Source organism: Artibeus jamaicensis, unplaced genomic scaffold, assembly GCF_021234435.1.
Source record: "Artibeus jamaicensis isolate MK-2021 breed Jamaican fruit bat unplaced genomic scaffold, CSHL_Jam_final scaffold_3307, whole genome shotgun sequence".
Taxonomy (NCBI): domain Eukaryota; kingdom Metazoa; phylum Chordata; class Mammalia; order Chiroptera; family Phyllostomidae; genus Artibeus; species Artibeus jamaicensis.
The window spans coordinates 5,723,579-5,739,699 of NW_026522040.1; the positions used below are offsets into that span (position 1 = coordinate 5,723,579).

The window sequence follows — 16,121 nt, forward strand, 5'->3', positions numbered from 1 at the left end:
CTTTTGTTGTCATTGCCTTTGGAGTCAAGTTCATTGATACCCATGTTTTTTTCTATGTATTTTATTGTTTGAGGTCTTATATTTAAGTCTTTAATCCATTTTGAGTCAGTTTTTGTGTACGGTGTCATATAGTAATGTAGTTTCATTCTTTCGCATGTGGCTTTCCAATCTCCCCAACGCCAGTTATTGAAGAGGCTTTCTTTTCTCCATTGTGTGTTTTTTGCTCCTTTGTTCAAAGTTAGTTGCCATATACATGTGAGTTTCTTTCTGGGCTATTAATTCTGGTCCATGTATCTGTTTTTGTGCCAATACCATATTATTTTGATTATTGTAACTTCGTAGTGTAATTTGCATCAGGAAGTGTGATACCTCTGGCTTTGTTCTTTTGTCTCTGGATAGCTTTGGCCATTCTGGATCTTTTGTGGTTCCATACAATTTGATGGGTTTTTTTTTTGTTTGTTTTATTTCTTTGGAAGGTATAATTGTGCTCTGATCTTTATTGTTTCTTCTACCTGCTGTGAGGTTGGTTCATTCATCTTTTTCTGATTTCTTAATTTGTGGAAGCCTAGGTTATTGATTTGAGACCTTTCTTCTTTCTGGTGTGAGTGTTTAAGGTTGTAAATGTCCCCAACATTCATAGCAGCACAATTTACAATAGCCAAAAGTTGGAAGCAACCTAGGTGCCCATCAGTAAATGAGTGGATCCAAAAACTATGGAACATTTATACAATGGAATTCTATGCAGCAGAAAGAAAGGAGCTACTACCCTTTGCAACAGCATGGATGGAACTAGAAAGCATTATGCTGAGTGAAATAAGCCAGGTGGTGAAAGACAAATACCATATGATCTCACCTTTAACAGGAAGCTAAACAACAAAACAAACAAGCAAGCAAAATATAACCAAAGACACTGAAATACAGAACAGGCTGACAGGGACCAAAGGGGAGAGGGGAGAGAATTTCAGGGGAAAGGGGGAAGGATTCACAGAAACAAGTATAAAGGACACATGGACAAAAACTAAGGGGATGGAAATTGAAGGGAGGTGGGGAGCACTAGGGGGTGGGCGGGGATGGGAGTAAAAGACATAAAACTGTACTTGAACAACAATTAAATTTAAAAAATGCTTTAAAAAAGTTGTAAATGTCCTTCAAGCATTGCTTTAGCTACATCTCATAAGTTATGAAGTGTTGCTTTGTTTTCCATTCAGTCTCAAATATTCTATCACTTTCTAATTGATGTGTTCCTGATCTTCGAGTTACTTAGAAATACATTGATTGATTTCCAAATATTTGGGGATTTCCCCAATTTATTTCCTGTTGTTGACTTATAATTTAATTTGGTTGTGATTGGGGAACATACTTTGATAATTTTTATTCTTCTAAATGTACTGAAACTTGTTTTATGATTGGCATTTAGTCTATCCATGAGAACCGTCCATGTGCACTTGAAAAATGTGTATTTTACAGTCATTGGATTCAATGTTCTAGGTTGTGTTGGCTGATTGTGTTGTTCAAGTCTTCTATAGCCTCGATAATCTTCTGAGTTGTTCTACAGGTATAGATACCTCCAGCTGTTATTGTTATATCTCTCTCCTTTCATTTTGTCCTTTTGATTCACGTATTTTGATGCTCTGTTGTTGCGTATGTTTATCACTGTCCTATCAACCTGGTGCATGGACCTGTTTCTCATTTTAAATGTCTCTCTGTCTCTTGTAATTCTATTCTGTCCGATGTTAATGTACCACTCCTGATCTCTTGTGATTACTGTTTGCACGACATATCTTCTCCCATCTTTTTCCTTTCATCCTATTTGTATTTTTTAATCTAACATGAGTTATTTCTAGACAGAATGTAATTGGATTTTGCTTTTATGTCCATCTGGTAATCTCTATCTTTTGGTTGGGGTGGTTAGACCACTCACACTTAAATATATTATTGATATGGTTGGATTTACCTTTGTCACTATTCTGTTTATCCTGTGTAAGTCTCCTGTCTTGTTTGTTTCTTGCTTAATCTTTGACTGCTTTCTTTTTGTTAAATAAACATGTTCGGTGTATCATTTTATTTTCTCGGTCAGTATTTCTACTTCCCCCCCATTTTTCTTAGTTGTTACTCTGGGGATTAGAATATATGCTTTAATTTATCACAAGCTACTTCAGATTAATACTAACTAATTCTAGTAAAATAGAGAATTTTTGCTCCAGTCTAGTTTCATTTTGTCCTTGCTCCTGCTTGCTGTTTTTGTCATGTATACTATATGTGTATGTTTATAAATCCAAAAAATAGTGTTATAATTAATGCTTTGTACAATTTTATGTCCTCTTAAAATAGTTAAGAGAAATGAAAATAACATTCCTATATTATCTTTTTAAAATTTTTATTTTTCTAGTGTTTTATTATGCTAATACAGTTGTCCCATTTTCCCCTTAACTCCCCTCTACCCCATCCCACCCACATTCCCCGCTTTAGTTCATGTCCATGTGTCATAAGTTCTTAAGCTTCTACATTTTCCATACTATTCTTGCTTTCCCCCTGTCTATTTTCTCCCCACCATCTATGCTACTTACTCTCTGTACCTTTCCCCCCCATCTCCTCCCACTTCCCTGTTGCTAACCCTCCATGTGATCTCCATTTCTGTGGTTCTGTTCCTATTCTAGTTGTTTGCTTAGTTTGCTTTTGTTTTAGGTGTGGTTGTTAATAACTGTGAGTTCGCTGTCCTTTCACTGTTCATCTTTTTTATCTTCTTTTTCTTACATAAGTCCCTTTAACATTTCGTATAATAGAAGCTTGGTGATGATGAACTCCTTGAATTTGACCTTATCTGAGAAGCACTTTATCTGTCCTTCCATGCTAAATGAAAGCTTTGCTGGATACAGCAATCTTGGATGGAGGTCCTTGCCTTTCATGACTTGGAATACTTCTTTCCAGCCCTTTCTTGCATGTAAGGTCTCTTTTGAGAAATCAGCTGACACAGTCTGATGGGAACTCCTTTGTAGGTGACTGTCCCCTTATCTCTTGCTGCTTCTAGGATTCTCTCCTTCATTTTAATCTTGGCTAATGTAATTATGATGTGCCTTGGTGTGTTCCTTCTTGGGTCCAACTTCTTTGGGACTCTCTGAACTTCCTGGACTTCCTGGAAGTCTGTTTTCTTTGCCAGATTGGGGAAGTTCTCCTTTATTATTTGTTCAAATAAGGTTTCCACTCGTGGCTATTCCTCTTCCCCTTCTGGTACCCCTATAATTCGAACGTTGGAACATTTAAAGATGTCCTGAAGATTCCTAAGCCTCTCCTCATTTTTTTGAATTCTTGTTTCTTCATCCTTTTCTGTTTGGTATTTTTTTTCTTCCTTCTGGTCACTGCCTTGACTTGAGTCCCAGTTTCCTTTCCCTCACTATTGGTTTCCTGTGCATTTTCCTTCATTTCACTTAGTTTAGCCTTCATTTGTTCCTCTAATTTGTGACTAAAATCAACCAGTTCTGTGAGCATCCTGATCACCCGTGTTTTAAACTGTGCATCCGATAGGTTGGCTGTCTCTTGGTCTCTTTGAAGTATTGGCTCTGGGGCTTTGAGCTGTTCTTCTTAAGCCATAACGTTTTGGTCTGTTTGCGCCTGTTACATATGAGAGGTGGAGCCTTAAGTGTTCACCAGTGTGGGGTGACCCAGTCTCTGGGTTGTGATGCTGTATGTGGGGGCGGGGTCAGAGAGGGGCAATGGTGCTTGTTCCATGCTCTGTCTTGGATTTCGGTCCCCTCTGCTGCTTCCTGCAAGCAAATTGGGCCCTTCTGGTGCTAGTTCCTGGGAGTGTGGGCCTGTGCACCCTCGAGGACCCTGTGGGTCTCTCCAAAGAACTCTCTGTGAGCCTGGGAGCTTCTCCTAGCACCTCAACCCCGAAAGTTTTTTCAATTGGTGCTTTTAGGCTTTTAATTCCCGTTGCTGGGGCCCTGGTTTGCGAAGTCTGCCTCACTGCTCAGTCCTTTGCCTGGTTTATCTGCGGGCAAATGTGTGACCGCGTTCAGCCAGCCACCTTGCATCCCCACTGGGTCTGTCTGTTGCCACCCCACACCTGGGATCTGCCAACTGCCACCTGTACTCCTGGGTAGGTCGGGCTGATCTTTCCTGCGCTACCCACTCTGCCAGCTGCTGACTCCGCCCCTCTTACTGGTCTGGATGAATGGTTCGTTGTTGCTGGACTTATGTACAGTTCAATTTTCTGTGTTTTGGTTGCGTTTTTGTTACTAAAATTTTGTTGTCTTTAAATTTGGTTGTGCGAGGAGGCACAGTGTTTCCACCTACTCCTCCATCTTGGCCAGAAGTCTTTTTTTTGTCTTGACATGTTTGCTATGTAGTGAGGGGTGGAGCCTTAAGTGTTCACCAGGGTGGGGCAACCCGGTTGCTGGGTTGTGACACTGGATGGGGGGGCAGGGTCTGAGAGAGGACAGTGGCGCTTTCTCTGCTGTCTGTCAGATTTCAGTTCTTTCCACACTTCCCTCAAGCAAACTGGGCCCCTCTGGTGCTGGTTCTCGGGTGGGTGGGTTTGTGTGCGTTCTAGGACCCTATGGGTCTCTCCATTGAATTCTCCTGTGAGGCTGGGAGTCTCTCCTGCTGCTTCAACCCCCACAGGTGTTTTCAGTTGGTGTTTTGAGGCTTTCTTTCCCCACGCCTGGACCCTGGGTTGCCTGGACCCTGGGTTGCCTGGACCCTGGGTTGCCTGGACCCTGGGTTGCCTGGACCCTGGGTTGCCTGGACCCTGGGTTGCACACTCTGTCTCGCTCCCCAGTTTTACCTGGTTTATCTGTGTACAAATGTGGGACCACCCAGTCAGCCAGCCGCCTTGTGTGCCGCACCCCGCTCCACAATTGCCACCTCGCTGGGTCCTCCTGTGCTGCTTTGCCATGACCCCTCTCCACCCAGCTGCCTTTCTCTGCCCCTCCTACTGGTCTGAATGAACGTGTCCACTTTAACTTATTGGTTGTTGGACTTCCTTACAGTTCAATTTTCTGTCAGTACTGGTTGTTTTTTGTTTCTAAATTGTTGTCCTACTTGTGGTTATGCGAGGAGACACAGTGTGTCTACCTATGCCTCCATCTTGGCTGGAAGTCCCTATATTATCTTTTATATCATTTTACATATGTACTATTTCTAGTGTTCTTTATTTCTCCTTGATTATTCATGTAACCCTTTAGAGTCAATATTTCACTCTAAAGAACTTCCTTTGTATTTTTAGTAAATCAGATCTGTTAACAATGGATTCTCTCAGTCATTGCTTTCTGGGAATGTCCTTTTTCAAGCCCTCAGTTTTGGAGGATAATTTTGCTGGATATAGAATTCTGTCTTTTTATTTCAGCACTTTGAATATGGCATTTCCCTGCCCTCTCCCATTGTTTTAGGTGAAAAGTCAGCCTTTTATTGTATTGGTGCCCCTCTAATGTGATCAATAGTTTTTATCTTTCTGCTGTCAAAATTTTCTTTGTATTATGCTTTCAGCATTTTGTGGTGAGTCAATATGTAGATCCTTTTATATTTATGCTGCTTGGAGTTAGTTGAGCTTCTTAAGTGCACAGATTATTTTTCATCAAATTTAGGAAGTTTTCAGCCATTATTTCCTCAGATACTCCTTTTGCCCCCTTTTCTCTCTCCTTTCCTTCTGAGATTCCTATCTGGCACATGTTGTTACACTTGGTCATGTTGCACAAGTCTCTAAAGCTTTGTTCTTTTCTCTTTATTTTTTCTGCATTTCCCTCAGCTATATTATCACAGGTTATCTGTCTTCAAGTCGACTGGTTCTTTCTGTTGCCAGTGCAGAGCAGCCATTGAACTTCAGATTTAAATTTTGATTCCAGTCATTGTACTTTCCAAATCTAGAATTTCTGTTTGGTTTCTTTTTAAAAAAATCTCATTTCTGTCTCTATATTAATATTTTCTTTGGTGAGGCAAGATGGTCACGTCTTTAATTCTTTAGACATAGCTTCCTTTAGTTTTTTGAACATATTATGTTAGTTGACCTAAGTCTTTGCCTCATAAACCTGACATCTGTGCTTCCTCAGGAATAATGTCTATTGACTGCCTCCCCCACCGTGTACATGGGCTGTACTTGACTATTTCTTTGTGTGTATCATAAGTTTTTGTCAAAAACTGGATAGTTTAAATATCATATTATTTAATATGATGTGGTAATTCTGGTCATTGGATTTCCTTCTTGCCTGTCCTTAGAGTTTGTTACTGTTGCTGTTTAGTGATTCTCCAGGGCTAATTCAACAGCCCTTATTCTTTGTCATGGGCAGTCGTTGAAGTCTTTGCTTGGTTAGCTGAGCCATCAGATAATGATGTGACAGATTTTCTTAAATGCTTTAAACCGTCATGTGTCCTATCTTTTTCCAATGGCCATTTTATGTGTTGGGGCATGCCTTCCATGTCCTTGCAGCTCGCAGTTCTGCCTTAGGCTTCACTTGCTCTTTGTGCAGAACCTCAGAGTCAAGCATAGGTGAGCGATTAAGGCTCTCTCAGGTTTTTCCTGGGCTCAGCCCTCTACATCTGTGTGGCCTTTTAGATCCCCAGGTATATGTCAAAGATTGTCAAAGTCCAGCTGGAATCCTTGCCTCTGGCAAATGCAGTGCTACACAATTGCTATTGATTTGGGGGGGACACACACTTCCTAGGGATATAGGGCTTTGCTCATTAAATGAGGCTCTAAATCAGATGAAATAAAGATTAGCTCCATGAATGGGACTTCTGTAGTAAGCACCAGTCAGGTCAGATAGTGACACACACAGTTCTCTGGGACAAGGCTTATGAGGGAGCTCCACACACCTTCACCTCCTTCAATGGCTGCTAGGCTTCCTACCATAGCCACTGTGGTTCTGAGGTTGCTGGTTTCCGAGGCTACCCTGAAACTAGGAATAGGGGATGGAAATAGAGCAAGTTAAAACACCAGAAAGCTTATTGTTCTTATATTCAGCTGTTTTTCTTGAGTAAATGTTCCCATGATTGTTGCAAAGCCTTTGATCAATTTCTAAAGTGCTGAAAAGGTTGATTTTGAAAATTCATGCCAGTTTCTCATTGTTTTTTATGAAGGCGTGGATTTTCAGAGGACCTTCATCCGTGATTCCAAAAGTGTTTCTCAATCTGTCTGCTTCTAACCACTATGCATATGGCATTGGTTTTTTTTTCCATATCTAATGATGACGTATGTATATTTATTGTCAGCCACGAGAGTCCACTCTTTGATTTCATTGAGAGCTGCTTGCGAAATAAGCATGAAATGGTTATTTATGAAGCCGCTTCAGCTATTATCCATCTTCCTAACTGTACTGCAAGAGAGTTGGCTCCTGCTGTTTCAGGTTGGTTGTATATTTGATAGTTGGCTTTTGTTTATATTCTTAGGTTTGTTTTAAGATCCACAGGTCTGCAGGACAAGGATTAGGAATGACTTTTTTTAATCTTAGCTCTGTATATATAGCCTTTACATTCTGACATGTCAATATTGTTACTTCCTTTTTCCAAAGTTACCATTTCCCAAATAAAACATTTAAAAAATAACCTGGTGCATGTGGCTCAGTGGATTGAGCACCGACCTGAGAACCAAAAGATCACTGGTTCAGTTCTCAGTCAGGGCACATGCCTGGGTACAGGCCAGGCCCACAGATGGCGGCATGATAGAGGCAACTGATTGATGTTTCTCTCCCTCCCTCCCTCCCTTTTTCCCTCCCTCCCTCCCTTCTCCTCTCTAAAAATAAACAATATCTTTTTTTTAAGTAACTTTAATGCATTTGGTTCTCCTTAATATTTAAAAAACCCATTTGCTCTTACAAGTATTCCTACATATAAGTTCTTTTAGAAAAAGAATGAATTTTGTATTCTATATTTTAAAGTTTTTATAGCTCAACAAAAAGTGCTTCTTCTGTTTTTCATGTTACATTTCTCATGTGAATTTTTGATGCTGTGACTTCATTTCTTTATGCTTATTTTGAATGATTTTTCATGCAGCGTCTTTTCAGATACATGTTATATGATGAAATGAGCTATAGGCACAGTGGTCTTTTTTCTCTTCTAGTTCTTCAGTTGTTCTGTAGTTCTCCTAAGCCAGCTTTGAGATATGCCGCTGTGAGGACCTTGAACAAGGTAGGTGTCCCTTTGTATTGACATTTATATCAATGTTTGATTGAGAAACTAATTGCGAAGCACTTGGCTTTCCCTCCAATGTTACTAAATGTGATTTATGGGCTTCAGTTCTGTAGCGTCTCTCTTGTATTTGTGGCCTTAGGTTTGGCCATTTTTACTACTATTCAATTAAGGAATATAATTTATTTCTGACTTTTAAGCACTTTATGATAGTCACAAACCACGCTGTCCAATATGATGACCTTTAGCCATAAGTAGCTTTTTCCATTTGAATTAAATAAAACTAAAATTCAGTTCCTCAGTCACTCTAGTCACAATTCAAGTGCTGAGGAGCTATGTGGGAGGTCAGTGACTGTCACATCGGACGGTGCAGCTGTGGGACATTACTGGCATTGCAGGAAGTATGTGCGGACAGTGCTGGTCTGGGGTAGCACTGTCCAGCAGAAGCAACACCTGAGCCACATATGAAATTTTTAATTTTATAATAAATACATTAAAAATTTTTTAAAGTTGAGATTAATTTTAGTAATCTATTTTACTTAGTATGTGTAAAATGTATTAACATGTAATCCATATAACATTTTTAAGCATATATTTTGCCTTTTATTTTTTCATACTGAGTCTGTTATTTATTTTATATTTACAGCATACATCAATTTAGACTAGCCACATTTGAGATGCTCAGTAAGTAGTCACGTGTGGCCTTTGGCTACCATATAGCATGGGTCTAGAGGATACGGTGCAGACACACAGAATACATTAAACAGCCATAAAGATTTTAAGTGAAAGTTTAATTTAGTAGACTTGTCACAAGGCAGTATGTGATTGATTATAGGTTGTTTGAACAGCTGGAGGAGAGAGAAGTTTAGAGCAGCCATGGGAAGGATTTTATAGAACAGTGTGAGTTGTATTTAAAGGAGTTGATACAGGTCCACACGCCTTTATCTATGATCGTGGAGCCAGGTGTGTCTCAGAGTTCTGTATTTTGTGAAACTCAGAAAGCTTATATGATATATACTAACTCCGCTGGGCCTGGAGCAGTACCCCACCTGGAGCAGCACCTTAATATTTCTGCACTGTACATATAACTGTCCCCTCACTAAGTGCAATAAACTAAGACTTAATTAGCTTTACATTAGTTTGAGTCATATTTTTCTGTTTTGAGTCAAATTTTGTAATAAACACATTACAAAATTTTTAAAAAACAAATAAACTGAGTTTCGATGCCAGTACTTTGCTGTCTTCAAATTTTACCTATTGAGAGGTAAACACCAACAGAAGCAGGAGAATTGCAGCCATGTTTTTGTGACCACCAGCAATCCAGTGTGGCTTTAATACCAGAGGTGTTGCCACAGTCAGGTGGCTCAGCTGGTTGGAGTATCGTCCTCTACACCAAAAGGTTGCAGGTTTGATTCCTGGTCAGGGCACATACCTAGTTATGGGTTCAGTCCCCAGTTGGGACATGTATGGAAGGTAATCAATCAATGTTTCTCCCTCACATCTATGTTTTTCTCTTTCTCCATCCTCTGTCTTTAAAATCAATGAACATATCCTCAGATGAAGATTTAAAGACAAAATACAGATGTCTTCTGAGTGATAAGACATCAACAGTCTTTGAGCAGTTTTTACCATGCAAGGTCCTATTTTCAGAGATCTAACATCTAGTCGAATAGACATTCTTATACCCATGTACTGTAAGGAAAACAGGCTGTGATATTGTTAGAAGGTGTGGGGGCAACTCTGCCCGCAAAGTGCCCCTCGGTCCACCACGGATGAAAGTGAAACTACCAAGATTTGATCTGTCTGGGGAGGAAAGGTGGCCAGTCCCTCAAAGGAGAAGGGCCAAGAGCCCCTTCCTCAAGGGGCTTTTATTGAGTTCGTTTGCACAAGAATACAGATAAGGATCAAACAATAGATAGCATTCAAAGAACATGAGGGCTTATTCTCATTCAGGGTCAGATAGCTAAACTTTGAGGAACAAACTTCTTGCTTGGAACTTTATCATTTAAGTGAGAGCATTCTAAACAAAGCAGGTTTCGCTGGATTTTTACATATTCTTTTTAGACCTGGTCACTGGGGGGGGGGGGGGGGTGAGGACCACCCTTTCCAGCACAGGGCTGCACCGCCTTCCATATCATAGGTTTTTAGGCTTAAGTGGATTAGAACCTGGAAGCGCTTCTCCCAGATGGAAATGGGGACTCGGGCTATATCAGAATAGCTGGGGGGCGAGGGTCCATCACTCCCACTTTGTTGCAGCCCCCCAGTTTCTCCCATGATGGCCTCCCAAGTGATCGTGTCTGGCTTAGGTTGCCCCTCTCTGTGAGGAGTCTATCAACCATGCTTTGGGTGCAGGGGAAGAAGCAGAAGCAGCGCTTGCTGCCAGAGACAAGCTTTGTCTCCTAAGTGGCTCGCATTCCGGAGGTCGCTCACTCAGTCTTAGCCATGGGAGGCAGTTACAATTCCTGAAACCAGGCAGAGCAGTTTCCAACAAGAAGGGTTATAGAAGCCTGGGAAGAGAAAGTGCTATACTGTATGATAACAATGGTTGTTAATCATTTATCAAGTGATATATCATACCTTCTTTTTTTAAATCTTTTTTAATCCTTACCCAAGGACATTTTTCCATTGCTTTTTAGAAAGGAAGGGAGGGGGCGGAGGGGAGAGAGAAATATCAGTTGGTTGCCTACTTGTATGCACCCTGACCAGGAAACAAACCTGCAACCTGGGTGTGTGCCCTGACTGGGAATCGTACCAGGGACTCGTGGTCTACAGGATGACGCTCCAGCCAACTGAGCCACACTGGCCAGTGCTGTCATACCCTTTGATTCTTGAAACAATTACTTATAACTTACATTGTTCTGTTTAGATTTTACAAAAGCCACTTACCTTAAAATAAAATTTCTACGTTCCTCTTCCTTAATTTAGAAATAATTCTGGTCTTTATCAATAGCAATTGCTTAATATTTTTCTTGCCCTTCCACAAGGTGGCAATGAAGCACCCCTCTGCTGTTACTGCCTGCAATCTGGACTTAGAAAACCTGATTACAGACTCAAACAGAAGCATTGCCACCCTGGCCATTACTACTCTCCTCAAAACAGGCAGTGAGAGCAGTGTGGACAGACTCATGAAGCAGATATCTTCTTTTGTGTCTGAAATCTCAGATGAGTTCAAGGTAAGAGTTTAAATATGGTCATATTTGCTTCCATTCTCTGTGGCTTGCCTATTTCTTACAGCGTCTTTTGATGAGCAAGGGTTTTAAATGTTTATGAAGTCTAATTTATAAATTTTTTCTTTCACAGTTACGGCTTTCTGTGTCCTATACTTTTTTAGAAACTTTTGACTATTTCCACATCTTAAAGATATTTCCTTATGTTTTATTCTAAATGTTGTATGGTTTTAGTTTTTATATTTTGGTCTACGATCCAACTTGAGTTAATATTTGTGGAGTGTGTGTGGTAAGTTCAGTTTTTTCCCATACTAATATTTAGTCGTAAATTATTTTAGTCATTCCAATATAATTTATTGAAAAGACAAAGTGGTATGCTTGGGAATTGTCGTCTGAAAAGCAAATAACCGTAAAATTGTGAGTATATTCCTGGGCTCCTTCTCATATTCCATCTATCTGTTTGTCAGTGCTCTGCCAGAACCACACTGTCTGTATTATTATAGTTTTATAGGAACTCTCAAATTTCAATAAGTCATCTTCCAGCTTTGTCCTTTTTAATATTCTTGTTCGTTACATTTCCATATAAAATTGCAAACCAGCTTATAGTTTCTATAAAACAAAGCTTGTTAGGATATTATCAATTGGGGTTGTTTTGAATCTGTAAATCAGTTTGCGGAGAACTGACATTTTAACAGTATTCTTCCAGTTCATGAATATGGTATACCTTTTCCTTTATTTAGGTCTTTACTCTGAGGATTGTTGTTTTGTTTTAATCATCACCGAAGATATGTTTATTGATTTTAGAGAGAGAGAGAGGTGGGGGAGAGAGAGAAAGAGAAATATCGAATGACTGCTTCTCATATGCACTCTGACTAGACATCAAACCCTCAACCTAACTAGAAATCGTGACCTGACCAGAAACTGAACCCACAGCCTTTTGGTGTATGTGATGATGCTCCAACCAACTGAGCCACCTGGCCAGGGCTCTGAGCAGTGTTTTATAGTGTTTATTCTAGAGGGTCTTGCACATCTTTTGTTTATTTACATCTGAATATTTTATGCTTGTGACTCTACTTTATTAATTTCTATTTCATTGTCTTCTATTAGTATATAAAAATATCCCCCCCCCTTTTTTTTTACTTGCCCCTAACTTGATATCCTTGCTGAGTATCCTCATTAGTTCTAGTAGTTGCTGTATATGTTCCTTAGGACTGTGTATGTAAATAATCGTGCTGTCTCTTAATAGAGACAGCTTTACTTCTTCACTTCCAATCCAAATGCATTTTCTTGCCTTATTAAAATGGCTAGGACTACCAGTACAGTGCTGAATAGAACTGTTGAGTATGTGTTTAAGATAATCAGAACAATACATTTCAGCTAGAAGAATTAAAATAGATTTTATTTTTTCTGTCTTCTCAAAGAGTATAATTGACCATATTTACTCTCTTATAGTATATATCTAGACTTTTCAAAACAGATTTTATTTATTTTTAGAGAGAGGGGAAGGTAGTGAGAAAGAGAGGGAGAGAAACATCAGTGTGTGGTTGCCTTTTGTGTGCCTCCCACTGGGGACCTGGCCTGTAACCTGGGCTTGTGCCCTGACTGGGAATCAATCCGGCGACCCTTTGGTTAGCAGGCCAGTGCTCAGTCCACTGAGCCACACCAGCCAGGGCTATATCTAGTCTTTTAGAAAACAAACTTAGCCTGTATATTCAAGCAGACATTTTGAATCTTCTATGAAGGTCATTTTGTAGTATAGTTTATTGAATGAATCATCTATGCTTGAACATTTAGATAATTTATAATACTTTGCAGTTACAAATAATGCTGCAGTGGATAGCCTTGTGCGTATGTTTCCTCAAATGTGGGAGGTACACCTTTAGGGTAATCCCTACAAGTCCATGTGCTAGGTTGAAGGATAAATAAATATGTGGTTTTGCAGAGAATGTTAAGATCCAGCAGCAGTGTATACGAGTGTCGGTTTCCCCATAGCCTCACTAGTGGGGTGTATTGTGTTTGGTTGTTTTGCCAACCCGACGGGTGAGAAAGTGTATCTCAATGTCGTTTCAATTTGGAATTTTTTTTGTCATGAGGAAAGTTAAACATGTTTTCATATTTTTAAGGATCACAATATTGTCTGCTCATATCTTTCCCCATTTTCTATAGGATTTTTGGTGTTTTGTTTCCTCAGTTAATTGAAGGTTTTTTGTGTCTTAAGGATATTAGTTCTGTATCTATGAAATATGTTATATTTTCTCTGTCATTTGTCTTTTGACTTTTTATGATGTCTTTTGTTGTACAGAAGTTCATTTTGATATAGTCAAATTTGTCACTTTAATTGCTTTGACTTTTGAGTAATAGAAAGCTTTCCCCTTCAGATTATAGAATCTGGATAGGCCAATAAGCATTTGCCCGTGTTTTCTTTTGAAATACATTTTATTGATTATGCTATTATAGTTGTCCCATTTTTTCCCCTTTATTCCCCTCTACCCTGTACCCCACCTCCCACCATCTTTCCCCCACCTTAGTTCATGTCCATGGGTCATACATATAAATTCTTTGGCTTCTCCAATCTCCATGCTATTCTTAACCTCTCCCTGTCTATTTTATACCTACCATTTATGCTTCTTATTTCCTGTACCTTTTCCCCCATTCTTCCCCCATTCCTCTCCCTGGTGATAACCCTCCATGTGATCTCTATTTCTGTGAATCTTTTTTTGTTCTAGTTGTTTGCTTATTTCATTTTTGTTTGTTTTTGCTTTCTTAGGCTCGGTTGTTGATAGCTGTGAGTTTGTTGTCATTTTACTGTTTGTATTTTTATCTTTTTTTTTTTAAGATTTTATTTATTTACTTTTAAAAGGGAAGGGAAGAAGAAAGGGAGAGAAATATCAATGTATGGTTGCCTCTCGTGGGTCCCCTGCTGGGAACTGGCCTGCAACCCAGGCATGTGCCCTGACTGGGAATTGAATCACAATCGTGTGGTTCTCAGTCCACTGAGCTACACCAACCAGGGCTTATCTTCTTTTTCTTAGATAAGTACTTCTAACATTTCATATAATAAGAGCTTGGTGATGATGAACTCCTTGAACTTGACCTTATCTGGGAAGCACTTTATCTGTCCTATTCTAAATGATAGCTTTGCTGGATCTAGATTACTCTAGTAATATTGGATGTAGGTTCGATTTTCTGGTGGTTATTTTTTGTTTTTAAATTGTTGTTCTTTTGGTTGTGCAAGGAGGCAAAGTGTATCTACCTACACTTCCCATCTTGGCCAAAGTCAGGAATGGGGTCTCTTGAATGAACTATTTTCTCTTGAGGTCTCCTTGCTTAACTTTAATGAAAAACCATTGTCATTTTGAATAACTACAGTGCCTCCTTAGCTTGCAGTACATAAGAACATATGCTTAGTAGCTAAAGTTAAAAGATGAACTTTTTTCTGTGTTTTTTGTGGGTGGTAGTTGTACAGTCATAAAGCGAATGGCCATTTTCTTTGTTTTTCTACAGGTGGTGGTTGTGCAGGCAATTAGTGCTCTCTGTCAGAAATACCCTCGAAAGCACAGCGTCATGATGACTTTCCTCTCCAACATGCTCCGAGATGATGTAGGTGGACCACTTTTTAATCACAGGAGGAAGTTGTTCTCTTAAATTATGATTCCTATTAAATACCACGGTATTTAAAGTAGCTTTCTTTACCATCTCAGCATGCCTCTCAGATAGTGCGCCTGCTTCTGGTTGCTGACCGGTGATTACCAAACACGCTGTTGCTTTGACTTTCCCACTTGCAGAAGAAAACACTTCTGTTTCTTTCATAAAGGAAGGAAAATGAAATTTTAATATTACAAGCATGAGCCTTGGAGTATAAGCATTTCTCCAAAAAGCATCCTCAGCACGAACGGCAGTTTTTTTCTCTTTTGCCAGGGAGGCTTCGAATATAAGCGGGCCATTGTGGACTGTATCATCAGCATTGTGGAAGAGAACCCTGAGAGCAAAGAAGCAGGCCTAGCCCACCTCTGTGAATTCATTGAGGACTGTGAGCACACTGTTCTGGCAACAAAGATTCTACACCTGTTGGGCAAAGAGGGCCCCAGGACGCCTGTTCCCTCCAAGTATATCCGCTTCATTTTCAACAGGGTCGTGCTGGAGAATGAGGCTGTCAGAGCTGGTGAGTCATTGGAACACTGAGAATGATGTAGCTGCTGATCTTTTGAAACGCTTAACTCAAGGGGGTGGTGATGAGATTGGACAATGAAGTTGCAGGGTCTTCATGGTGGGATCTTAAAGCGTAAATTAAGCCCCAGGTCTACAACTCTTTCTCTGTACTCCAGTATCCATCCTGGTTTCTGCCTCACATTAGAGATAAGTAACCTTGGTTTGCAGTATGACAGGAATACTATGCTGGCATCATTCGTTTTCTCAGAGCTCTGGCCATAAGTGTGAATGAATGTCTGTGAAGTGTATGTGTGTCTGTGTATCTTAAGCAGGTCTTAGGAATTCTTTACTTTCTCCTCCCTAATCATTTCTTCCTTTTAGCATATGAACGGGTCCAGATCTCTTCTATTAAAAACATAAACCTTCCTTTGATCAGTTGTCTCTGTTTAGCTACTGCCTGTACTTCCCCTGTCTGATAACCTTGAAGTAGCTATTACTAGCTGCCACCATGGACTTATTTTCCATTTTCTTCAGCTCACTATAATGTAGCTCTCTCCTGTAAAAATCCTCTGAAGCTGTTTTTTAAAAATATTACTTATAAGCTAGTTGGAAATCAAGTCAGACAATGTAATGTTTTGGTCTTTGTTCCCCTCAGTCAGTTTAATGTACTGTTGACTAAACACTTCA

General features: G+C 39.8%; 1 protein-coding gene across 1 annotated transcript in view; it reads left to right on the forward strand.

Moving 5' to 3' along the window:
• Positions 1-16,121, forward strand: part of COPG2 (COPI coat complex subunit gamma 2) — a 135,473-nt gene that overhangs the window by 49,604 nt on the left and 69,748 nt on the right. Inside the window, exons 10-14 of the mRNA XM_037165878.2 lie at positions 7,204-7,337; positions 8,051-8,118; positions 11,103-11,291; positions 14,790-14,885; positions 15,204-15,447. Coding sequence (XP_037021773.1) covers positions 7,204-7,337; positions 8,051-8,118; positions 11,103-11,291; positions 14,790-14,885; positions 15,204-15,447 — 731 coding nt within the window. The remainder of the gene's footprint in view (positions 1-7,203; positions 7,338-8,050; positions 8,119-11,102; positions 11,292-14,789; positions 14,886-15,203; positions 15,448-16,121) is intronic.